The 26173-nt window shown below is 53.7% G+C and overlaps 1 protein-coding gene across 6 annotated transcripts in view; it reads left to right on the plus strand.

Moving 5' to 3' along the window:
* Positions 1-270: 270 nt before the first annotated feature.
* Positions 271-26173, plus strand: part of PADI2 (peptidyl arginine deiminase 2) — a 55315-nt gene continuing 29412 nt past the window's right edge. The window contains exons 1-3 of one of the 6 annotated variants that reach the window (XM_061395514.1): positions 271-484; positions 19537-19720; positions 20789-20861. In XM_061395514.1, coding sequence (XP_061251498.1) covers positions 393-484; positions 19537-19720; positions 20789-20861 — 349 coding nt within the window. In that variant the 5' untranslated portion in view covers positions 271-392. Of the gene's footprint in view, positions 485-19536; positions 19721-20788; positions 20862-26173 lie in introns of those variants that run through there. The other 5 variants (XM_061395538.1, XM_061395505.1, XM_061395519.1 and 2 more) reach the window with 5 other exon arrangements.

Here is a 26173-nt window from a genome sequence, read left to right on the forward strand (position 1 = left end):
CCCCAGCCCTGGCTGGGTCAGCGCATCCACTCGCTCTGTCCCCGCCCCTGTGGCGTTTGCATTATCTGCCCGCGGGGCTGGAGTCGCCCAGAGGGGCAGCTGGCTCTGCGTCCTGGCGCCGGCAGCTGGGGGCCAGTGGAAAGTCTGTTGAAAGAAAGAATGAGCAACTCAACTGCTGACGTCACCCTGACCAAGCTGGGGGGGCGTGGCCACGCTTGACGGACGGGCCCGCGGCCCATTGCGCGAGGAGGCCACGGGCTGCCCCGCCCACCGGCGGTCCGATAAAGGCGGGGCGCGGGCCGCGGGCGGACTGTTGCGAGGGGCTCACCTGCGGCAGGTGCTACGCCGAGCGGCCGGGCGAGGACGCGCGCGGGGCCGGGCGCTGCGCGACGATGCTGCGCGAGCGGACGGTGCGGCTGCAGTACGGCAGCCGCGTCGAGGCGGTGTACGTGCTAGGCACGCAGCTCTGGACCGACGTCTACAGGTGAGCCGGGCCGCCGCGCCCCTCCGCCTGCTGGCTGGGCCCGAAATCTGGGGCCCAGAAAACCCGAGACCCTCGCCGGACTCGGGGACACGAACAGGCTGCCTCCAGCCCGAGTCGCCCCTCGTCCGAGGCCCCGGCGCCCAGAAATCCTGAGAACCAGCACCCAAAACTTGTGTCAGACTCCCCCATATACAGAGACCCCCCAGATATGCAGACACAGCATGGGAACCCCCACTACCCCTTACCAAGAACCCCCGCCGCTTCTCCCCAGACTTCCCGCCCCCGACCCTCTCCAGCCCTTCTCCAGGGACGACCTGGGCACCCCTCGGCTTCCCCAGCCTCTTCTCTTTCGCCTCCCCGCTCTGCCCTCAGCAGCGCCCTGAAGCCCCCAGACTCTCTGGCTCACCTCCCACCGCAGCCCAGACCCTCCCCCGACTCCCGAACCAGCTGAACTTCCTCCTGGATCCGCCTGGGGCATGGCCAGGGGGAACCTGGCCAAGGGGTGGCCTAGGCTCCAATTTCGCCCTGTGGGGGCTCCGGGTGATTGTCTGTCCCCAAGCACTGGCCAGGAGCACCCTGTCCCCAAATGCCTTCCCCTGACTTCACCCTGGGGTCAGGGAGGGGCCTTGTTCCACCAGAGGGAGGGTGTGGACGTGTGGGTTTTTGTCAGAAGAGCTCTCCTCATTCAGGACCCTGTTCCCACTGGCCCTGTTCTCCCGTCCTCAAAGTCTGGTGGGGTGCAGGATTCCTGGGACCGCAGGCCGTGGGATGGGGGAATGGAATTAAGCACCCCACTGCTCCCGCCCCCGCCAGGAAGCGGCCAAGTCCCAGACTGGTGCGAAGGAAGCGGTGGAGAGTCCCAGGTGGGACCCTGCGGCCCTCTGCTCCAGGTCCTTGAAGTGTTCCGCATTGCTGGCATGGGAGGGGTCGATGCTGAGAGGAGGGAGCAGGGAGGACTTGGGGTGGGGACCCCATGCTGAGGCCTGTGGGCAAGTCCCCCGATCCACTCTGTGCTTTGAGTGGCTTACTGCTCCCAAGTCATTCTGTCATCGGGCACCCTGCCTCTCCCAGCCTCTCTGACACCCCATCCCTGTGTCTTCCCCCACACCCTCCCAGCGCATTCCCTCTGTCACCTCCAGTGGCCCTGCCAGCCCTGCCAGGCCAGTCCCCTGCCCCCTTCCTCCTCAGCAGGCACTGGCCGACCCCGAGGGCAAAGAGCCGGTCACCCTGCAGACCTGGGGGCCCTGTACAGCCGTGGCCCCTGCCTCCAGTCTCCGTGTGTGAACCTCAGGGTCACAACTCAGAAGTGCAGTGTGGTCCAGGCCTCAGTGGCCCTGGGGGCGCTCCCCTCCCTTCCCCACCCCTGTCCTAACTGGGCACTGCCAGCGAGTGGGCCAGAAGCCAGGACACTCAGGCCTCTAAGCCTCAGCTGTCACCATACCCGCCTGTTTGTCCACCGGGGCACTTTTAGTGCAGCCTGAGAGGCTGGCACGATGCCTCCGTTGGGGGGTGGGGAGTCAAGAAGGGGTCAGGCTCAGGCCCACCCTCTGTCAGAGGGGGGCAGAGAGCGGGGAAGGAGGTGCTCATCCCCCTCTAGCAGGGCGCAGAGGTGTGACCATCCCCTCTGTGCTTTCTCAAGAAGCCAGTCACAGCCGCTGCGACCCTCACCTCCTACCTGCATTTGGCCCAAGACCCTCTCACACCCCCCACAGAGAAGCAGTACACTCTAGACCCCTGTTGTCCAGTGGAAATAGAATGCAAGCCACAAAGAGAGCCTTAAGGTTAAAATAAGCAGGTAAAGTTAATTATAATAATATATGCATGTGTGTTAAGTCGCTTCAATCGTGTCTGACTCTTTGCGACCATATGGACTTGTAGCCCACCAGGCTTCTCGGTCCATGGGATTCTCCAGCCAAGAATACTTGAGCGGGTTGCCATGCCCTCCTCCAGGGGATCTTCCCGACCCAGGGCTGAAACCCATGTGTCTCACATCTCCTGCACTGGCAGGCGGGTTCTGCACCACTAGCGCAGCTGGGAAGCCCTAGTCGCTAAGTCGTGTCCGACCCTTGCGACCCCATGGACGATAGCCTGCCAGGCTCCTCTGTCCATGGGATTCTCCAGGCATTAATACTGGAGTGCGTTGCCATTTCCTTCTCCGTGGGATCTTCCCAAACCAGGAATGGAACCTGGGTCTCCTGCATTACAGGCAGATTCTTTACTAACTGAGCTACGAATAGCTTATACTTTAACCTCAGTTCAATTCAGTTCAGTTCAGTTCAGTCTCTCAGTCGTGTCCGACTCTTTGCGACCCCATGAATTACAGCACTCCGGGCCTCCCTGTCCATCACCAACTCCCGGAGTTCACTCAAACTCATGTCCATCGAGTCAGTGATGCCATCCAGCCATCTCATCCTCTGTCGTCCCCTTCTCCTCCTGCCCCCAATCCCTCCCAGCATCAGGGTCTTTTCCACTGAGTCAACTCTTCGCATGAGGTGGCCAAAGTACTGGAGTTTCAGCTTTAGCATCAGTCCTTCCAAAGAAATCTGGTCTCCTTTAGGATGGACTGGTTGGATCTCCTTGCAGTCCAAGGGACTCTCAAGAGTCTTCTCCAACACCACAGTTCAAAAGCATCAATTCTTCGGTGCTCAGCTTTCTTCACAGTCCAACTCTCACATCCATACATGACTACTGGAAAAACCATAGCCTTGACTAGACGAACCTTTGTTGGCAAAGTAATGTCTCTGCTTTTGAATATGCTATCTAGGTTGGTCATAACTTTCCTTCCAAGGAGTAAGCGTCTTTTAATTTCATGGATGCAGTCACCATCTGCAGTGATTTTGGAGCCCAAAAAGATAAAGTCTGACACTGTTTCCACTGTTTGCCCATCTATTTGCCATGAAGTGATGGGACCAGATGCCATGATCTTCGTTTTCTGAATCTTGAGCTTTAAGCCAACTTTTTCACTCTCCTCTTTCACTTTCATCAAGAGGCTTTTTAGTCCCTCTTCACTTTCTGCCATAAGGGTGGTGTCATCGGCATATCTGAGGTTATTGATATTTATCCCGGCAATCTTGATTCCAGCTTGTGCTTCTTCCAGCCCAGCGTTTCTCATGATGTACTCTGCATATAAGTTCAATAAGCAGGGTGACAATATACAGCCTGGACGTACTCCTTTTCCTATTTGGAACCAGTCTGTTGTTCCATGTCCAGTTCTAACTGTTGCCTCCTGACCTGCATATAGGTTTCTCAAGAGGCAGGTCAGGTGGTCTGGTATCCCATCTCTTTCAGAATTTTCCACAGTTTATTGTGATCCTCACAGTCAAAGGCTTTGGCATAGTCAATAAAGCAGAAATAGATGTTTTTCTGGAACTCTCTTACTTTTTCGATGATCCAGTGGATGTTGGCAATTTGATTTTTGGTTCCTCTGTCTTTTCTAAAACCAGCTTGAACATCTGGAAATTCACGGTTCATGTACTGCTGATATTTTAACCTAATATATCCCAAATATTAGCATTTCAATATATAATCAGTATAAAAATTGTTCAGAGCTAGTTCGACATTCTCTTTTTCATACTAAGTATTGGAAACTCAGCGTGTGTTTCGTACTGTGCAGCACGCCTCCGTGCGGACTAACCGCATTTGAGGCACTCGATGGGCGCCGCTGGCCGTGACCACTGTGTGTCCTGCGCAGCACAGGTCTGGGCGACGTGCCTCAGCCTCGGCACCGCTGCGTTTGGGCCAGGATGGCTCATTGCCACCAGGGGTGTCCTGGGCACTGTGCCATGTTTAGCAGCCTCCCTGGCTTCTCACCCCCCAGATGCCAGTGTGTGCTTAGTTGCATGCTTAGTCACTCAGTCGTGTCCGACCCTCTGTGACCCCATGGACTGTAGCCCGCCAGGCTCCTCTGTCCATTGGATTCTCCAGGCCAGAATACTGGAGTGGGTTGCTGTGCCTTCCTGCAGGGGATCTTCTCAACCAGGGATCAAACTCGCGTCTCCTATGCCTCCTACAGTGGCAGGCAGTGCTTCTCCTACAGTGGGAAGCCCATGGATGCCAGTAGCAACCCCCAGCTGTGACACCTAGAAACGACTCCAGATAACCCAGCCGCCCCTGGTAGGCCAAGTCGCCTCCAGCTAAGAACCGCTGGTCAGCGGAAGGAAGCCCCTCCCGATACCAAGGAGACTGAGCTGTTGTCACCTCTGATAGCTGTAATGATAAGAACATCTGTCAACATGGCAGAGGATAAGAGGTTAGACAGCATCACCAACTCAAGGGACATGAATTTGAGCAAACTGTGGGAGATAGTGGAGGACAGAGGAGTCTGGTGTGCTGCAGTCCCTGGGGTCGCAAAGAGTCATGACTTAGTGACTGAACAACAACATACCACGTGCATTATCTCCTCTTTTCCTCCCCGCAGACCTTGGAGATTGTGCTTGGATCATCTCATTTCGTAGATGAGGAAAGTGAGGCTCAGGGAGGTGAAGCCATTTGCCTAATGTCACACAGGACTCAGGTCTAGTCCTGTCTGGCTCAGAACTCATGCCCTTAATCTCCTCTCTAACCTCTGTGTCCTCAGCCACTTAAATTGTGTACGACTCTTTGTGACCCCATGGACTGTAGCCCGCCGGGCTTCTCTGTCCATGGAATTCTCCAGGCAAGAATACTGGAGTGGGTAGCCATTCCCTTCTCCAGGGGATTTTCTGAACCCAAGGATCAAACTCGCATCTCTTGGGTCTCCTGCACTGCAGGCAGATTCTTTATCACTGAGTCACTGGGGAAGCCCCTCTAACCTCCAGTTCAGATTGAATTAGATGACCCTCTTAACCTGTGTCCCTCCCAGCCCCAACCAGGGCCATGAGACACTGCTCCCGGAGACTTCACCCACCCCCAACTGACCTTCCGCTTCCCTCCCCACCCAGACACAAGTCCTGACTCAACCCCCGCGTGATGCCCCAGGGTCTCCAGTCTCCAAGGAGACACTGAGGGACAAGGTGGTGGGCCTTGGGCCCTGTCAGTGAGGGAGTGGTGTCTTGACCCCTCGGTCCTAAATCACAAAGATGAGTGAACAGACCGCAACACCCACCTGCTTTCCCAAGGGCTCTGGGTCCCCTCTCCTGAGACGCGCACAGACCTCCTTCACCTCCAGACGCAATGCAGGGCCTCGCCCGCCCCTTCCTCGGCTGGCCCTGAGGGCCACCCACCCTCTCCCAGCAACACCGGTCCTTTGGGGATGATGACCTGACCCAGCGACATTCTGAGGGCTGGCCTGCAGCACGCTAAAAACAGATGCACAGAAAGAAGGAAGTAGGAAATGTTTTTGTAGAGATTTACTTCGGGATCCTTGGTAAAGACACTTGCTGTTTCCTCTCCCCTCCCTGCCCCCCACGCAGCGCGCTTGTCTGAGGTCTGGCGCGGGCCTCGTCTGCGCACCGGCCTCGTCTGCGCGGTCTCCCCCAGCGGTCCCTTCAGCCCGCAGCTGCTGCTTTGGTGGGCCGACCTGAGTCCACATCTGATTCTGACTTGTTGTTGGAGAGAAAGCGCTGCGTGAGTGGCACCCCCATGTCAATTTCATCCTGCTGCTCACCTCCGCCAGGTCCCCTGGGAGCCTGGAGAACGCACAGCCTTGGAATAAGGTGACAAGGCGGCTGCACTCTGCCTGACTCGTCCCCTGACCCACAAGCCCTGGGTTCATGCATCTGACCAGGAGGGGAACAGTGCTTGACTGGGTGGTGAGCTCTCTCCATACCCGTTTCCTGAGGTCTGCAGGAGCTTCCGGGCAGAGGTGATGTCATCGGTCGCCTCTTGCTTCTGTAGGGCTTTCTCTTGGCTGCATTTGACCTCATGATGAGCCCAGGAGGTTGGAAGTAGAGTGAGCCTGGGTTCCTTCCTCTGAGATTCCCCAAGGCAGAGGCTGGCCAGCCATTTCTCCCAGCAGGGCCTGGCCCGCCACCTTCCGACCGAAGACAGGAGAGGGGGTAGCAGGGAAGGAGTCCCAGACGTCAGTGCAGTAAAATGCTGGGCAAACAGGGCTCAGGGCAGTTGCACATCCTGCCTTGGGGGCACCTGTGTGCTCAGTCGCTAAGGCGGGTCCAACTCTCTGTGACCCCATGGACTGCAGCCCACCAGGCCCCTCTGTCCGTGGGATTCTCAGGCAGGAATACTGGAGTGGGTTGCCATGCCCTCCTCCAGGGGGTCTTCCCAGAGACAGAACCTGTGTCTCCTGCAGGCTGAGCCACCTGGGAAGCCCCCAGCCTTGGAGGAGAACCTGCCAAAGCTAAATGCAACCCCACGTCACTCCCTCAACTCAACTCAGATCGCCCTCTCTCTGACTCTTTGTTGGTGTGAGTGTTTTACAAAGTGTCCTTAGGACCCGATCGAAGGGCTAGGGCCTGCGGTGCCTGAGCGCCCCCCCACCGGGTGTCAGGCCCCCCCCTCCTGCTGACCCACCTGCCTCCACTCCAGCCTCGCCGGTTCTGTGGACTCTGCTCTTGGCCCCTGACTGCAGCTCCTCCTCCCTGCTTCCGGGCCTCTGCAGGTGCTGTTCCCTTTGCCTGGCACGTGGCCCCCAGACCTCTGCAAGCCTGGCAAGACTCAACTCCTGTCACCTCCTCCCAGCTTTCTGAACTCTTCCCCACCCAGCCCGCATTTCGCGGTGCCGACCCCAAGCCCCAGGCGCTCCCCACCTCAGGACTGCTGCTTTTCTTTGTAGATCTTATTATTTACTTAATATTGCTAGCTAACTTATTCTGTACCAGGCAGCCTTATGGGCACTTTGTACATTCATGACATATGCATTTCATAATTTGAGTTCAGTTGCTCAGTCGTGTCTGCCTCTTTGCAGTCTCATGGACAGTAGCCTGGCAGGCTCCTCTGCCCAGGAAAAAATACCAGAGTGGGGTGCCATTTCTTACTCCAGGGATTTGACAATTTATTTGTGTTTAAACCTCACAGCGGGCTTCCCAGGTAGCTCAATGGTAAAGAATCCACCTGCCAATGTAGGAGACACAGGTTGGATCCCTGGGTCGGGAAGATTCCCCTGGAGAAGGAAATGGCAACCCACTCCAGTATTCTTGCCCAGGGAGTCCCATGGACAGAGGAGCCTGGCGGGCGACAGTCCCTGGGGTCGCAGAGAGTCGGAATGACTTAGTGACTGACCAGCAGCAACAAAACCCGCAGCAGCGTCGTGAGCAGGTGCTGTTACGGGGAAACGCACTGGGGGAGCTTGTCCACGGTGGCGAAGCTGCATGATGGCGGCGGCGCGGAGCCCACGCCTGTGGCCGCCCTGGCAGGCCATCTTCTGGGACGGGTGTTGTAGGCGCGTCTTCCCCCTGCTCGATGCCTCCCTCGTTCCTGTGAGCCTCCTGCCCTCAGGTCATTGATGGCTCCTTGGTTGGCTGGATGGATGGATGGATGTGGCCAGGGGCGCACATAGACTGGATTGTCACCAGGCTCCACCACCAGCCTCAGGGATGGGCACCACTGGACGGAACGGCGGAAGGCCAAGGGCATGTGGCCGAGCTTGGCCAGGGCAGCGTTGCCCCTGAGAGAATGACAGAGGTGGAATTCAGGCCAGGCCAGGTGGCCCCATAAATTAGAACAACACCCAGGGCCCTCAACTCTTACAAACAAGGAAAGCTCTGGTTCCAGGCTAGTCCCCAGGGAGTGGCAGCTCCCTGTGGTCAAGCCCATCGCTCCCTGCACGGCTGGGGTCCCCCAGATCTTCTGTCCCTAGCCACAGGGCCTGAGTCGGGTGGGAGCACAGTGGCAAGGGCTCACCCCAGTGCCCATCCCCAGCTGGACAGGCACGTGGTTCAGCTTCGGGGGAGGCCAGTTTTTGGTGGCAGCTTTGTCCTGCCCAGCAGTGCCCGGCCCCATGCCCAGGACACCGACAGCTTGCCTTGGTCACTTATCCTAAGACCCAGGGTAGGATGCCAGCTTTTGGTGTCCACTCTCTGGACTGATGCCCACCTGCAAAATAAGTGGGGGCTTCTCGTTTGATCCTTTCCTGACCCAGGCCTGGCACTCCCCCTCCTTCACCAGGTGCCCCTACCCAGATGATTTTTAGGGAGGACTGGAACCCCTGGATCTCTCCCAGGACAGGAGCAGCCAGGCCTGGAGCTCAGAGAGCTTCAGTTCCCCCCACATCCTGCCTGTCTCTGTCCCTGAGACTCAGAGCAAATGCCTGCCCTCGGTGGGCCTCAGTGTGCTCATCTATAAAACGGGATGACATTAACACGGGCCTCATGGGGTTGTCAGAAGGATAGACTGAGATTACATGGGCTTAGGACTTAAAACAGTGTCCAGCACGCTGTCAGTTGTAGTTTTTGAGAATTAGTATTGGGTTTTGTGCATGCTGAATCGACTCTCTATGACCCCATGGACTGTAGCCCACCAGGCTCCTCTGTCCATGGGATTCTCCTCCAGTCAAGAACACCGGAGTGCTTGCTGTATCCTCCCCCGGGGGATCTCCCACCCAGGGATTGAACCTGTATCTCCTGCGTCTCCTGCGTTGGCAGGCAGGTTCTTTACCGCTACTGCCACCCGGGAAGCCCGTTGGGTTTATTATATTATTAAGACAGATAACAATGAACTGTGGCCTCAAAACACTTAGAATGTTCACGGGAGAGAAACGTTGAAGACGTGTTAAGTATTGTTTGAAGCACCAGCACAGGGATGGAGAGGTGGGTCCTGGCTGATAGGATCGGGGAGGACTTCCTGGAGGGGGTGGCAACCCAGCTGGAGGATGGACGGGGGTTCACAGTGTGACCCGGACAGGCATGCAGGAGCAAGGTGCCTGGCAGGAAAGTAGGGACACTGGGGGGCAGAAAGGGCGTAGTTTCTGTAGCCTGGAGTGTAAGACTAGAGAGTGGGCTCGTTTAAACCTGGGCTTTGAACGCTGGGATCAGGCATTAACCTTGGATCTGCAGGGAGTGGTTGCAGGTGTCTGGGGAGGGAGTGACCATGGATTAGATTGTTTCTTCCCTAAGGAGAGGGCCCCTGGGCAACTGGAGGCCCAGTGCCTAGTGAGAGACGCTGCTGAGCCCACCAGGCACAGAAGAGGGCTGGCTAAAAACAAGAGTCACGGTCTGCCTTCACGGATCCCAGTCCAGACCAGCTGCCCACTCCAGGGCTCCAGCTGCCTCCCCCTCAGAAGGCTCCGGGAGGGTGCTCGCCGTGGGGCTGCACGCCAGGCTGGCACCCACAAACCCCCTCAGATTCCTGCAAAGACCTGGGGACAGGATGTCACACCCAGGCTGCCAGGAGCTGGGTTCACAGTGGAGTAAGCCCTGCTGGTGTTAACGAGGCCCAGGGCAGGTGGACAAGCTAGGAGGGCCAGATGCCAGCAAGCTGCAGGCACGTCCTGCCCTCAAGTCTGGGGCAGAGGGAGCGTCCCAGCCCTGCGAGGCCAAGCTGGCCCTCCCCACTGACTACGGGAGGACCACAGAGGCTGATGGCTCCCTCGAGGTCACACGGCATCTGTGGGGCTGAGCAGATGTTAGGTTGCAGCCCCCAGAATCCCCTTGGGCCAGGCACAGTAAACACGCCTCTTCTTCATCTGACACTGCTTTCCAGTCTTGCTCACAGTTCCTTTGTTTGATGCCTGCTGACTGGCCGTGTCCCTCCATTTCCCCGGCCAACACCCCGCCCCACGCCACCGCCAGCGCTCCCTTGGACAGCTGCGGCCACCTTCCCACTGGTCCCCGGCCCCAATGCTCTCCTGACTCTGCCTCCCACCCTGCACCCTGGAGGAGCTGTCTGTCCCTGCGCAGCGGCCTCGGGGCCTGCAGGGGAGCGGCCGGCTCCTCACCGTCGCCTGGGTCCTCTCCCTGCTGCTCTCCCTCTGTCGTGCTCACAGACTCCAGCCACGTTAACCTTCTTCCAGTTTCTCGAACATGCTGGGCTGACGTCCACCTCAGGCCAGCACCCACGCTGTCCTTGCTGCCTGGAAATCTCTGCTCCTCTTCCTCTCATCGCTTTGGGCAAATTCAGCGGTTCCCACACTGGTCCCTGGACCAACAGCTTCACCTGGGAGTTCGTTAGCAATGCGGTTGTCTCTCACAGTATATGTGTATCACATCTTCCATTTATACTCTTTCAGTTCAGTTCAGTTCAGTCGCTCAGTCGTGTCCGACTCTTTGCGACCCCATGAATCGCAGCACGCCAGGCCTCCCTGTCCATCACCAATTCCCGGAGTTCACTCAGACTCACGTCCATCGAGTCAGTGATGCCATCCAGCCATCTCATCCTCTGTCGTCCCCTTCTCCTCCTGCTCCCAGTCCCTCCCAGCATCAGTCTTTTCCAATGAGTCAACTCTTCGCATGAGGTGGCCAAAGTACTGGAGTTTCAGCTTTAGCATCAGTCCTTCCAAAGAAATCCCAGGGTTGATCTCCTTCAAAATGGACTGGTTGGATCTCCTTGCAGTCCAAGGGACTCTCAAGAGTCTTCTCCAACACCACAGTTCAAAAGCATCAATTCTTCGGTGCTCAGCTTTCTTCACAGTCCAACTCTCACATCCATACATGACCACAGGAAAAACCATAGCCTTGACTAGATGGACCTTTGTTGGCAAAGTAATGTCTCTGCTTTTCAATATGCTATCTAGGTTGGTCATAACTTTCCTTCCAAGGAGTAAGCGTCTTTTAATTTCATGGATGCAGTCACCATCTGCAGTGATTTTGGAGCCCCCCAAAATAAAGTCTGACACTGTTTCCACTGTTTTCCCATCTATTTCCCATGAAGTGATGGGACCAGATGCCATGATCTTCGTTTTCTGAATCTTGAGCTTTAAGCCAACTTTTTCACTCTCCACTTTCACCTTCATCAAGAGGCTTTTGAGTTCCTCTTCACTTGCTGCCATAAGGGTGGTATCATCTGCATATCTGAGGTTTTTGATATTTCTCCTGGCAATCTTGATTCCAGCTCTTGCTTCTTCCAGCCCAGCGTTTCTCATGATGTACTCTGCATAAAAGTTAAATAAGCGGGGTGACAATATACAGCCTTGACATACTCCTTTTCCTATTTGGAACCAGTCTGTTGTTCCATGTCCAGTTCTAACTGTTGCTTTCTGATCTGCATCCAGGTTTCTCAAGAGGCAGGTCATGTGGTCTGGTATTCCCATCTCTTTCAGAATTTTCCACAGTTTATTGTGATCCACACAGTCAAAGGCTTTGGCATAGTCAATACAGCAGAAATAGATGTTTTTCTGGAACTCTCTTGCTTTTTCGATGATCCATGCAATTCTATTTGTCAGTTCTCCAATAAAGTTGCGGGGAAGAAATGCATGTTCCTCAATCTGCTGAGTCAGAAACCCTGGGGTAGCCTGACAATCTGCATTTTAACAGGCTTTGCAGGTGTGGCCAGTGCAATTCAAATTTAAGAACCACTGATCTAACAAACTCCAAGCTATAATTTAGAGTGTAAAATTAAAACTTCAACTCAAATGCCACGTCTTCCAGGAAACCTTTCTCGACCTCCAGACCAGGACCTCGTGGAACCCCATACTTTTCCTTTAGAGCAGTTTTCACAGCTGTCATCAAAACTGTGCAATCCATCAAGAGCCTTTTTCTCTTCCACTAGAGTATTTGCTCTATGGCCCCAGGAGCATATTTTCTATTTTGCTGTATCCCAGGACCTGCTGCTGCTGCTAAGTCGCTTCAGTCGTGTCCAACTCTTCGCGACCCCATGGACTGCAGCCCACCAGGCTCCTCCATCCATGGGATTTTCCAGGCAAGAGCACTGGAGTGGGGTGCCTAGCACACGCCTGACACATAAAAAGTCCTCAATAAATTCTGTCACATGAATGGCCACATATGCAAGTCCCCTCTTCCAGCCCTTCCTGGGGCGAACATTGACTGACCGCATGCCTGTGCTAAGCTAGGTGCTGAAAGTGAAAGAAAATACACTCTCTGCCTCCAAGAAGATGAGCTGCCACCAGGGAGAATAAACATGGATGGAGCCAAATCAGTTGAGTTGAGTCATCCGGGAAGGATGAGTTGCCAGGCAGAGAAGCCGGGGGAAAGGGTTACAGGTGGAAGGGCCAGCACATGCAACGCGCGTGGCGAGATGAGACAGCGCCGGGAGTCGGGACGGTGGGGCGTTGCAGGCGGTGAGGCGGGGAGTCAGTTTGGGATGCGGTGGCTGAGTACCACTGTGTGAGTATCAGGCCCCAGAGTCTGAATTTTACTGTTTGGTGGTCACTGAAGAGCCACTGAGTATTTTCCAGCAGGCAAGTAACCTGATTTCTTTCCCTTTTTTTCAATCACTCTGATAATACAGTTTGGAAAACCAAGAAGGGTGGGTCCATTCATTCATTTATTCCTGAAATATATACATTGAGTGTGGCCGTGTCCTGGGTGCTGGGATATGATGGACGGTGCAGATGTGGCCCCCGCCTGTCCTTCTGTCCACATATCTTTAGCCTCTTTCCCGTAAGCCGGAGGTCATGGCCACCGTGATCCCAGCTCTGTCCCCTCCATAACTGTCCCCCTGAGCCCCTCCCTGCAGCCTCCAGGGAGAAGCGAGATGCCCACAGCCCCTGGCTCTTGGGTTTCTGCAGGGGATTCTAAGAGGTTCTTCCTGGGGAGGGAGGCAGCCAGCAGGCTCCACAGGGAACAATGGGCGCCTTTGTTGCTTCTGCCAGGGCCACTCCATGAATAGCTGTTTGCTCAGTTCAGAGCAGGGCTGGGACGGGAGGCTGTGGGGCTCTAGAGCTCCAGTGTAGGTGAGGTGTTAACCCCCAAGCCTCTGGGGCCTCCTCTAGTTTCTCACTGGCTCCGAGGGATGAAGGAGGTGGGGAGCATCACTCAGAGCGACCATTGTCAGAGTTGGGCCCTAAAAGATCATCCTGCCCTGTGAGTTTACAAAGCAATTTTTTAATAGAGTTGTATGCAGAAACAAAATAAAATAATAGTGCTCTGGTTAAAGGGGGTGGGCGTCTAGCAGAGGGATCCCCGCCTGGTCAGCACCTCTTCGCCACCCCTTTGTCCAGACCCGCCCCTCTGCGCTCCCCAGACTCCAGCCAGCCTTGTCCTGGTCCCATCCTTTCCCTTTACTCTTGAAACAGAGAGGACAAGTGCTTCGGCCAAGGCCACCCAGCAGCTTTATGGTCAAACCCAGGGCTTGCACTAGAGTGATATCTCCTAGACCTGAGCGCACAGCTACCCAGACTCCCATGATTTTTACCAAAAGCATATTCTAACTCTAGTATCATTGACTTAAAATTTTCTTTAAACCATCTCTTATTTTTCTTATAACTTTAAGTGGAGATCTTATATCATTACCATAAATGCCAAGCCTTTATCAATTTCCATAAAAGATAACACGTTTAATGAATACCTATCTTCTTTTAAATTATGCCACCTAAAAGTATCTCATGGGTACCCACATCTCCTTTTGGGATTTCCAGCCTGGCATGTCTAAAAGGTTCACTTCTGTCCTGCTCAGAACATGTGAAAATGTTAGTCACTCAGTCATGTCCAACTCTTTGTGACCCCATATACTGTAGCCCACCAGGTTCCTCTCTCCATGGAATTTTCCAGGCAAGGATACTGGAGTGGGTTGCCATTTCCTTCGCCAGGGGATCTTCCTGACCCAGGGATCAAACCCAGGTCTCCTGCATTGCAGTTGGATTCTTTACCATCTGAGTGACCAGGGAAGTCTGTCCTGCTCAGCTCCACCCCCTCTGCTGAGTGGGTGTGATGTGCTCAGCCCTGTGCTAGGCTCTGGAGGAGAACAGACCTTGCCCTCAGGGCCTTACAATCCAGAGGAGACAGATTGGCATCCCGTGGCAACAGGAGACGTACCCCGCCCCAGGGAGGAAAAGACAAGGCCTGTAGGATGGGAGGGATGGGTGGTCATTCTTCATCTTATGGGTTGACAAGTGGACACTCAGAAGGTGCAAGAGACACACTCAAGTCCCCCTCAGCACATCAGTGGCAAAAGGGGTTGAACCCAGATTTTTGGCACATATCCCCCCAAGCCAGGGTTTCTGCCTTCTGCCCAGACTCTGTGCCGCAGCACACCACAGCCAAGTGTCCCCATGATGGGCTGAGTGGTTTGGAAGAAGACAGACAAGAAACAGAGTGATTCTGAAACCTTTTTTCACAATCTCCTTTTCCAGCCCTGGGCATGGGGCTGCCCAGCCCTTGCTGCTCTCTCCTGACAGTGCCCGGGAACGCAGTAGTCTTCACCAGTAACTCTCACCATCTGTGGCCTGGATCAACGAGGCCCGCCTGGTGGTCTGTTTGCCTGGTGGTCTCGGCAGACTCCCACTCACGGCCTTGGCCACCTGTCCCAGGACTCTAAGCGCCAGAGTGCAGTGCTGCACGTCTAGACCAGTGGCTCTCGAGCTGTGGTCCGTGGAGCAGCAGGACCAACAGTTCCCAGAAACATGATAGAAATGCAGCTTCTCAGGCCCCACTTCAGGCCTCGTGTTCAGTTGCTAAGTTGTGTAACTGAGTCCTTGCGATCTCCTGGACTAAAGCATGGCGGGCTTCTCTGTTCTTTGCTACCTCCCAGAATTTGCTCAAATTCCACTGAGTCAGTCCCACTATCTACCCATCTCATCCTCTTTCGTCCCCTTCTCCTCCTGCCCTCAATCTTTCCCAGCATCAGGGTCTTTTCCAATTAGCTCTTCATATCAGGTGGCCAAAGTACTAGAATTTCAGCTTCAGCATCAGTCCCTCCAATGAATATTCAGGGTTGATTTCCTTTAGGATTGACTGGTTTGATCTCCTTGCTGCCCAAGGGACTCTCAAGAGTCTTCTCCAATGCCACAGTTCAAAAGCATCAATCCTTCAGCACTCAGCTTTCTTTATGGTCCAGCTCTCACATCCATACATGGCCACTGGAAAAACCATAGCTTTGACTAGACAGACCTTTGTCAGCAAAGTCATATCTCTGGTTTTTAATACGCTGTCTAGGTTCGTCATAGCTTTCGTTCCCAGAAGCAAGCATCTTTGAATTTCATAGCTGCAGTCACCATCTGCAGTGATTTTGGAGCCCAGAAAATAAAGTCAGCTACTGTTTCCACTGTTTCCCTTTCTATTTGCCATGAAGTGATGGAACCAGATACCATGATCTTCATTTTTTGAATGTTGAGTTTTAAGCCAGCCTTTTCACTCTCCTCTTTCACCCTCATCAAGAGGCTCTTTAGTTCCTCTTCGCTTTTTGCAGTTAGAGTGGTATCATCTGCATATCTGAGGTTGTTGATATTTCTCCCTGTAATCTTGATTCCAGCTTGTGCTTCATCCAATCCGGCATTTTGTATGATGTACTCTGCATATAAGTTAAATATGCAGAGTGACAGTATACAGGCTTCTTTCCCAATTTTGAACCAATCTGTTGTTCCATGTCCAGTTCTAACTGTTGCTTCTTGACCTGCATACAGGTTTCTCAGAAGAAAGATAGGATGGGCTGTTATTCCCATCTTTTAAAGAATTTTCCACAGTTTATTGTGATCCTTGCAGTTAAAGGCTTTCATGTAGTCAATGAGGCAGATGTAGATGTTTTTCTGGAAATTCCTTGCTTTCTCCATGATCCAGTGAATGTTGGCAATTTGATCTCTGGTTCCTCTGCCTCTTTGAAAACCAGAATCGGAAATGCTAAGAAGGGGCCAGATAATCCATGCTTTGACAAGCCCTCCAGGTAATGGTTCTGCTGCTGCAGCTGCTGCTCCTGAACTCTGAGGACCGCTGTTCTGAAGTTCTCATTCATCCCTGGCCACTGCCCCAGGCGCACTTCCGTCATGCCAGCCGGACTCTCTGAAAATGGCACCCACAAATCTGTAGCCGCTAAAAACAAGAAAGTGAAGGTTTAAACAGTACCCGCTAATGATTCTGATGCCCGATCATAGTGGAGAACTCTTTGGAAGCCCGAGAGCATCAGGCCTTCGAGACAGCAGCTGTGCCTCTGAGGCAGACACTTGCACCTATATCTTCGTCCTAAACCCCACGAGAATCCGCTTAAATCCCTCTGAGCCCTCTTGAGCTTTTGGGAACCTTCAGACCGTGGGCTGGAGATTTAGCAAAACCGTCAACCCTGGGCGCCTTCCTCCTCTGTCTCCTAGTCCTTCCTGTTATCGCCCTGTAAGTCGGAGTGTTAATCTGCTTGAACTGCCGAAACAAAATACCACGGGCTCAGTGGCTTAAAAACAAACATTTATCTCTCCCAGGTCCGTCGGCTGGAGTCTGAGATCAGAGCACCAGCCTGGCTGTCCCCCTGGTCTGCACCCAGGGCCTTCCGGCTGTGGGCTCACATGGCCCCCCCTCGGTGCCCGTGGAGGAAGACCGCACTCTCTCTGCCTCTTCTTACGAGGAGACAAGCCCTATCGCTTAGACCTTACTCTCCTGACTTCATCTAATGTTCAACGATGATCACACTGGGGGTTAGAGCTTCAATGTGTGAATTTGGGAAGACTCAAACATCTAGTCCACAGCAACCAGCTCAAACCAGTTATTTTCCAGCCCCGAAATCTTGATGGCTTCTCAAGAATTCTATTTCCCATTCAGTAGAAAACTCCTCCAGAACCCCGAGGAATGACTCTCAAATAGGAGAATTCCAAGCCGTGAAAGCTGCAGCGAAAAGGAGGTGTCTTTGTGCAGAGCCCACCCACCCCTGCCCGTTAAGCTCCTAGTTCATGGCTCCGTCTGTGTGCAAACCCAGCACCTGGAAGCCTGCCTCCTCGCCAGCAGCCGAGCTCCCCTGGTCTTCAGCTCAGACACTGAACAGGGCTTGGGAGACAAGAGTTCTAGGCCCAGCCAACTGTCTTTGCTGCAAATTCGGTCTTCTGTCTGAGCCTCAGACCTCTACCCTTAGAGTAGCAGGTGGCTTCCAAGCTGGTTGCCCATCAGAAATACAAGGAATCTTGTTAAGGACTCAGGTCCCCAGGAGGGATGACTAGGTGGAGCACAGGGGATTTCTAAGGCAGAGAAATTATTTTGTACAATACTATGAACGTGTATACTTGACACTGTGCATTTGACAAAGCTCATAAGACTACAATGCAGAGTAAACTCTGGACTCTAGTTAATAATAGTACATCAATATTGCTTCATTAGTTATAACAAATGTATCACACGAATGCAAGATATTCATAATATGGGAAACTGCATAGAGGAGAAGGGGTATATGGGAACTCTCTGTACTATCCAATCAACTGTTCTGTAAACCTAATACTGCTTTAAAAACAAAGCCTACTAATTTAAAAAATCAAAGCAGATTCCCCAGGCCCCAACCTGGAACATTCTGAATCAGTGGGTACAAGATTAGCCCAGGGAATCCGTATGTTTCTTCTAACTTATTTATTTTTGGCAGTGATGGGTCTTCATCGCTGCTTGGGCTCTTCTCTAGCTGCGGCGAGTGGGGGCCACTCTTCGCCGAGGTGGATGGGCTTCTCACCGCAGCGCTTCTCCTGCTGTGGAGCACAGGCTCTGGGCGCGAGGGCTCAGTAGTTTGGCTCCCGCTCCTGGAGCCCAGGCTCAGCAGTCGCGGTGCACGGCCTTAGTTGCTCCTTGGCATATGGGATCTTCCCAGATCAGGGGTCGAGTCCATGTCCCCTGCATTGGAAGGTGGGCTCTTCACCACTAGCACCACCTGGAAGCCATACACATACAGACTCTTTTTCAGATTCTTTTCCTTCAGTCCAGTCGCTCAGTTGTGTCTGACTCTTTGCGACCCCACGAACCACAGCAGGCCAGGCCTCCCTGTCCATTGTCAACTCCTGGAGTCCACCCAAACCCATGTCCATTGAGTCGGTGATGCCATCCAGCCATCTCATCCTCTGTTGTCCCCTTCTCCTCCTGCCCTCAATCTTTCCCAGCATCAGGGTCTTTTCAAATCAGTCAGTTCTTCGCATCAGGTGGCCAAAGTATTGGAGTTTCAGCTTCAGCATCAGTCCCTCCAATGAATATTCAGGACTGATTTCCTTTAGGATGGACTGATTGGATCTCCTTGCAGTCCAAGGGACTCTCAAGAGTCTTCTCCAACACCACAGTTCAAAAGCATCAATTCTTCGGCTCTCAGCCTTCTTCACAGTCCAACTCTCACATCCATACATGACCACTGGAAAAACCATAGCCTTGACTAGACGGACCTTTGTTGGCAAAGTAATGTCTCTGCTTTTCAATATGCTGTCTAGGTTCATAACTTTCCTTCCAAGGAGTAAGCATCTTTTAATTTCATGGCTGCAATCACCATCTGCAGTGATCTTGGAGCCCAGAAAAATAAAGTCTGACACTGTTTCCACTGTTTCCCCATCTATTTGCCATGAAGTGATGGGACCAGATGCCATGATCTTCATTTTCTGAATCTTGAGCTTTAAGCCAACTTTTTCACTCTCCTCTTTCATTTTCATCAAGAGGCTCTTTAGTTCTTCTTCACTTTCTGCCATAAGGGTGGTGTCATCTGCATATCTGAGGTTATTGATATTTCTCCTGGCAATCTTGATTCCAGCTTGTGCTTCTTCCAGCCCAGCGTTTCTCATGATGTACTCTGCATATAAGTTCAATAAGCAGGGTGACAATACACAGCCTTGACATACTCCTTTTCCCATTTGGAACCAGTCTGTTGTTCCATGTCCAGTTCTAACTGTTGCTTCCTGACCTGCATACAGGTTTCTCAAGAGGCAGGTCTGGTGAATTTTCCACAGTTTCTTGTGATCCACACAGTCAAAGGCGTTGGCATAGTCAATACAGCAGAAATAGATGTTTTTCTGGAGCTCTCTTGCGTTTTCGATGGTCCAGTGGGTGCTGGATTTCCATTACAGGCTCCTGCTGTTCCCTGTGCTCCTCAGTAGGTCCTTGTTTATCCGTTTGATGTATAGCAGTCTGTATCAGTTCATCTCAACCTCCTAATTTATCCCTCCCACACTGAAGGAACCTGTATTTTTAGCCAGTGCCCTCTTCACTACCGGGTGATTACCTTACAGCTGAGTCCTCTGGGAGACCCGGCCGCCTGGGGAGCCCTGCAGCCTTGCCCCCCAGGGGTCTCTTCCTGAAGGCCCTGGCCCCTCCCACCCAGCGGTCCCTGTGACGCGGCCTCCTCTCTCCCTCCAGCGCGGCCCCTGCGGGGGCCCAGACCTTCGGCCTGAAGCACTCGGAGCGCGTGCGGGTGGAGGTGGTGCGCGACGGGCAGGCCGAGGAGGTGGCCACCAACGGCAAGCAGCGCTGGCCCCTGTCGCCCAGCACCACGCTGCGGCTCACCATGAGCCAGGCAAGCCCCGAGGCCAGCAGCGACAAGGTACCGTGGGCGGGGCGGTGCTCCTGCGCGGGCCTGGGGGCCGGGGGCCAGGCCGGTATCTGGACGGGCCGGATCCGCGCGGGCAGGAAAAGCCGAGCATGGGCCACACATGTCGGTTTCAGTTTTCTCACAACCACATTAAAAGAGCAAAAAGAGAGACCTCCCCGGTAGTCCGGTGGTTGGGACTCCACACGGTCTCTGCAGGGCTCATGGGCGCGATCCCTGGTCAGGGAACTGTTAATAAGGTTCCCCTATACTGGGCGGGATGGCTGATAAGTAAGTAAGTAAAAGAGCAAAAAGAAATAGATGGACTTAATTTTGATGATTTTTTTTTACTTAACTCCATATATCCAGATACTGTCATTTCAATGTGATATCAATATAAAAAACAAGACCAAGGTTTTCTCCACGTCAAGTCTAAATCTTCTGTGCACTTCACACCTGTAGCCCATCTCAGTTCAAACCAACCACTTTTTAAGAGCTCAGTAAATCAGCTCATGGCTACAGCCACAGAAGGATGAATTCATGGCAGGTTAATGTCACGGGACTCTTAGCACAGACTCTTAGACTACTGGAAGCGACGGCCATGAACGTCCTTGGTTTCATTGTGTATCAGATGGGATGCTGGGCGCCCATGCCCAAGAGATAGAGCCGAGACCAGACCCTTTGTTCCCTGGGTTCTCTAATTATTAACATGAACGTCACATGTGTCCCATGTCAGAGATGGCACTGGGCGTCGTCCAGTGAGAACAGCCTAAGCTCCATTGTTGCTGAGTGGGAGCTAGATACACACCCCAGTAGAAGTGGGGGCCGGCAGCAGGACGCACAGGGGGGCAAGTAGCAGACAACACCCTGGATGCCCTCTGAGAGAGGGGAGCCCCCTGTCTACTTAGATATTCTGAGAGAAACAGCCCACCAAGCCAGGAGCACTTCCTGGAGGAGAGGGTCCAGCTGGTTAGAGCGGATTGGCTTGACAGACTGTGAGGTGGTCCCTGCGGGTCTGCCTGCCTGTGACCTGTCACCTCTGTTCTCTCCCTCCCCCTGTGCCCCTCCCCCACCCCCATCAAGGTCACCGTCAGCTACTATGAGGAGGAGGGGATCACGCCCGTCGACCAGGCTGGGCTCTTCCTCACGGCCATCGGTGAGTCTGCGTGGCTCCGGCCTGGGTGCCTTTGTTCCCCAGGGGCTGGCACTGCTGCCCTTCCCAGGCGCTTGGACTGTTCTCAGTGCTGCCTGCCTGGCACTCGGAGCTTCCTCTAATAATGCAGGCCTGGGGGGTGCTGCGGGGGGAGGTGTGCCTTGGTCCTCCAGCAACTCAGCTGGCTGTCACAGTCCCTGTCACAGGCTCTGTGGACCGTGGGGAGAAAGAGCCAAGGCTGCTCCTTCCCCGTCTCTGCCCTGCAGCCCGGAGAAGAGCTCGCTTGTCAGAGGAGAATGGCCTGTCTACAAAGCCTGCACTGTCCTTCCCAGCCCCAGCTGCACCCCTGCCTTCCCCAGACCCAGCCCTCAGGGTGCAAAGATGCAACCTGGGTCCTTAACCCACCTCGTCCTAGCCCTTCATTTGATTCACAAGGACATTGAGGCCCAGAGAGGCTAGGGACCTGGTTCAAAGTCACGCAGCAACACGGTGCCGGTTGGGTCCAGAGCTCAGGCTCACTCCTTTGCGGGTTCTTCTGTTTGCGCCGCGCTCCCCTCCCCTGGATGCCAGGGCACGTGGAATGCGAGGTTCCAGGGCTTCACCCCATGGGCTCTTCTGCAGTGAAGGTATTACTTGTCCTTTCCGTTTAGCTCCTATAATGTTCAAGCCAGGGGGACATTTCAGTGAGTCCTTAGTTTAACATTGACAGAGTGGCGACAGGTCAGGGGAAGGTAAGCTACCTGTTCCTGAGCATCAGCTATGTCCTGAGGGCGTTGAAGATAACAGTGATGTCTATTTGCTGAACAGCTGCTCTGTGTCCAGGACTTTGGTGTGGAGGTGGCGATTACTGAGCACTGACAGTGTTTCAGGCTGCAGCGTGAGGTGGTTTAGCTATCATGAGCTCAGTCTATTCTCACATCTATTCTAAGAAGACATGCTATTATAGTCCCCATTTTACAGATGAGAAAACCAAGGTTTGCCTGGGGCCACACAGCAGAACGTGGTCTATGGGACACCCAGCCGTTTCAATTATGTCATATTCTCCCGGGGCGTGGGGCGGGGAGTGGGGGCACGTAGGGGGGATATAGGGGGGTGTAGGGGAGGTGAGGGGGTGGGCTCAGAAATCCCCCCACAAAACAACTAGCTCCCAAGCCAGCCTTTCCTTCTCCAACCCTGTGCTTTTAGCCCCAAACAGGCTCAGTAGTATTGCTCTCCCACTTCTGAGCTGATTCCCAAACGGGCTTGACTGCCGGTCACTTGCCCCTCTTTCCGCAATGAGGGAGTGAGTGCCCGGTCTCTGGGGGCCAGTCCTCAGGACTACGTGGCGGGAAGGGACCTTGGGAGAGTAAACCAAAGCTTCCAGCGCTGCAGCTGAGGGCTGGCACGTGTGAGCCTCACGGGTACACGGTGCCCCAGGCTGTCTCAGGTGACCGTCCCTAGGAAACCCAACCCCACAGAGGCAAGGACACTTGAGGACGTTAGCGGGACGGGCAGCAGCCCAAAGCCTGGCAGAGGAGGGAGCTCCCAGGGGGCTAACAATGCCACTGACGATACTCCCGCAAAACGCAGCGGCCCCAGACGGGCGGCGCAGTGACACTGAGGAGGCCGGTGCGGGCTCAGGACGGACGGCGCAGTGACACTGTGAGGAGGCGGGCACGGGCCCAGGACGGATGGTGTAGTAACACCGTGAGGAGGCCGGTGCGGACCCAGGACTGACGACATAGTAACACTGTGAGGAGGCCGGCGTGGGCCCAGGACTGATGGTTGTTTAACACACTGTGAGGAGGCAGGCGCGGGCCCAGGACGGACGGTGTAGTAACACTGTAGGGAGGGAGGCGTGGAGGCAGGACGGACGGCGCAATGATACTGTAGGGAGGGAGGCGCCGGCCCAGGACGGATGGTGTAGTAACACTGTGAGGAGGCCGACACGGGCCCCAGAAGAATGGTGTAGTAACACTGTGAGGAAGCAGGCGCGGGCCCAGGACAGATGGTGTAGTAATACTGTGAGGAGGCCGGTGCGGGCCTAGAACGGATGGTGCAGTGACACTGTGAGGAGGCCGGCGCGGACCCAGGACAGACGGCGCAGTGGCACTGTGAGGAGGCTGGCTCGGGCCCAGGACGCATGGTGTAGTAACACTGTGAGGAGGCCGGCGCAGGCCCAGGACGGACGGTGCAGTGACACTGTAGGGAGGGAGGCGCGGGCCCAGGACGGATGGTATAGTAACACTGTGAGGAGGCAGGAGTGGCTTCCCTGGTCTTTCAGGGGCAGAGAGTCCGCCTCCCAATGCAGTCGACATGGGTTCGGTCCCTGGGTTGTTGGGAAGATCTCCTGGAGGAGGAAATGGCAACCCACTCCAGTATGCTTGCCTGGGAAACCCATGGACAGGGAAGGCTGGGGGGGGGAGCTACAGTCCATTGGATCACAGCATCAGACTGACTTAGCGACTACACAACAACAGCCAGGAGGCAAGCGAGGGTGCCATAGGGCTGAGACTGGGCAGAAGATACCGAATACATGATGAAGGACCAGGCTTGTCCTGGGGTGCTGACACTTTCACTGAAGAGTTATTTCTGTAACTGCCACAAGTTCCAGATATTTAGGCTCCATGGGTCAGTAAAATGTCCCCTCCCCTCCCCACCAAATTAGTAGACCTAACGATTTTGAAGGTTGGCCGAAAAGAAACAAAGACATTAATAAAGTAATTTACCATCAATTATTACCATCTTGTTAACATGTTAGCACCTAAAAAGTAGGCAGGGCATGATCTCAAACTACCCCACAATTGCACTCATCTCACACACTAGTAAAGTAATGCTCAAAATTCTCCAAGCCAGGCTTCAGCAATACGTGAACTGTGAACTTCCAGATGTTCAAGCTGGTTTTAGAAAAGGCAGAGGAACCAAAAATCAAATTGCCAACATCCGCTGGATCATCGAAAAAGCAAGAGAGTTCCAGAAAAACATCTATTTCTGCTGTATTGACTATGCCAAAGCCTTTGACTGTGTGGACCACAATAAACTGGAAAATTCTGAAAGAGATGGGAATACCAGACCACCTGACCTGCCTCTTGAGAAACCTGGATGCAGGTCAGGAAGCAAGAGTTAGAACTGGACATGGAACAACAGACTGGCTCCAAATAGAAAAAGGAGTATGTCAAGGCTGTATATTGTCACCCTGTTTATTTAACTTATATGCAGAGTACATCGTGAGAAACACTGGGCTGGAAGAAGCACAAGCTGGAATCAAGATTGCCGGGAGAAATATCAATAACCTCAGATATGCAGATGACACCACCCTTATGGCAGAAAGTGAAGAGGAACTAAAAAGCCTCTTGATGAGAGTCAAAGTGGAGAGTGAAAAAGTTGGCTTAAAGCTAAACATTCAGAAAACGAAGATCATGGCATCTGGTCCCATCACTTCATGGCAAATAGATGGGGAAACAGTGGAAACAGTGTCAGACTTTATCTTTTTGGGCTCCAAAATCATTGCAGATGGTGATTGCAGCCATGAAATTAAAAGACTCTTACTCCTTGAAAGGAAAGTTATGACCAATCTAGATAGCATATTAAAAACCAGAGACATTACTTTGCCAACAAAGGTCCATCTAGTCAAGGCTATGGTTTTTCCAGTGGTCGTGTATGGATGTGAGAGTTGGACTTTGAAGAAAGCTGAGTGCTGAAGAATTGATGCTTTTGAACTGTGGTGCTGGAGAAGACTCTTGAGAGTCCCTTGGACTGCAAGGAGATCCAACCAGTCAATTCTAAAGATCAGTCCTGGGTGTTTATTGGAAGGACTGTTGCTAAAGCTGAAACTCCAATACTTTGGCCACCTCATGCAAAGAGTTGACTCACTGGAAAAGACTATGATGCTGGGAGGGATTGGGGGCAGGAGGAAAAGGGGACGACAGGGGATGAGATGGCTGGATGGCATCACGGACTCGATGGACATGAACTTTGAGTGAACTCCGGGAGTTGGTAATGGACAGGGAGGCCTGGCATGCTGTGATTCATGGGGTCGCAAAGAGTCGGACACGACTGAGCGACTGAACTGAACTGAACTGAATCTCAAAACAGAAGACAGTCGTTCACATTGCAGAAATAATGCTTTATGAAAAACTCACCCCCACTGAATTTATGTTTCACCAGGAAGCCTGGTGAAAACTAGGTTTCCCTTGGGACCCATCCACTGGTCTGTCTGACCCATCTGGGTCTTGTCTTCCCTCAGGGATCTACCCCAGGAGCCCCACAGCCTAAGTGATCATTTGAGGGTGGCGGCTCAGAGGCAAGAATGCCTTGAATGACCCATGATGGTGGGACTGTCCCCCAGGGATGTATTAGTGTCCATCTCACCCTACTTCTGTCCTGAGTCCACACTGGGTAGAAAGAACACTGGCCTCAGAGTGCACGGAAATACAGTAGGTCTAAGTTCTGGCTCTCCCCTCTCCAGCCACATTAAGACCACCATTCTGCTGAGCCTCAGTTTTCTCATCTGTAAAATGGGTTTCCAGTGTGCTCTTGCACAGTGCTTATAGGGGTTCAGTGGGATGGGGCATCCCCAGGCCTGGCAGGGGCTAGGTGCTGAGGTAATGCTCTTTGCTTTTGTCGCTTCCTCTTGGGGCACGGGGCAGCCCATTTTCTCTCTGCCTATGTGACGCTGAAGAACCTTATTGTGCTTCAGTCCTCCTCCTGGTATCAAGAACAAAATCATGATGCCCTTGGTCAAATCAGGCTGTGGTTCTCGGTCCTAGTCTTGCCAAAAACCTGTGATATGCCCTCTCCCTGTAGACCTCACTTTTTTTTTTTTTTTTTTTTGAGGCGGGGGACTGTGCCATTTGGCTTGTGGGGCTTTAGTTCCCCAACCAGGGATCAAACCCAGGCCCTTGGCCATGAAAGCACAAAGTCCTAACCACTGGCCCACCAGGGAGTTCCCTGGACCTCACTTTTTCGAGGCTACAAAGTGAGTTTCGAGCTCATTGATCCCGGAGAGCCTCCGAGCCCCTGGGTAGGGCTGATTCGCAACTTCCTCGCTGTTAAGGGGGTTTGAGGGGAAGATGGTGGAGAGAGGCGTAGCCTCACCCTCTTTGCCGAGGTCCTGCAAAGGGAGGAGCACATGGACGGGACCCTGGAGGATTTTTTGCATCAACCTAAGGCCTTCGTTCCTTGTACCCTGTCCCAGACCCAGGATAACCGCCCTCAGTGACTGTCGGGGAGAGTCCCCTGCCCACCACACCCCAAGCTGCCCCGTCAGGCAAGAAGGCCTGGTGCCCTGCCACCATCCAGGGGCTGGCAGCCACTAAAGCACTCGTGCGGAAGCT

Source organism: Bos javanicus, chromosome 2 (genome assembly GCF_032452875.1).
Source record: "Bos javanicus breed banteng chromosome 2, ARS-OSU_banteng_1.0, whole genome shotgun sequence".
Classification (NCBI taxonomy): domain Eukaryota; kingdom Metazoa; phylum Chordata; class Mammalia; order Artiodactyla; family Bovidae; genus Bos; species Bos javanicus.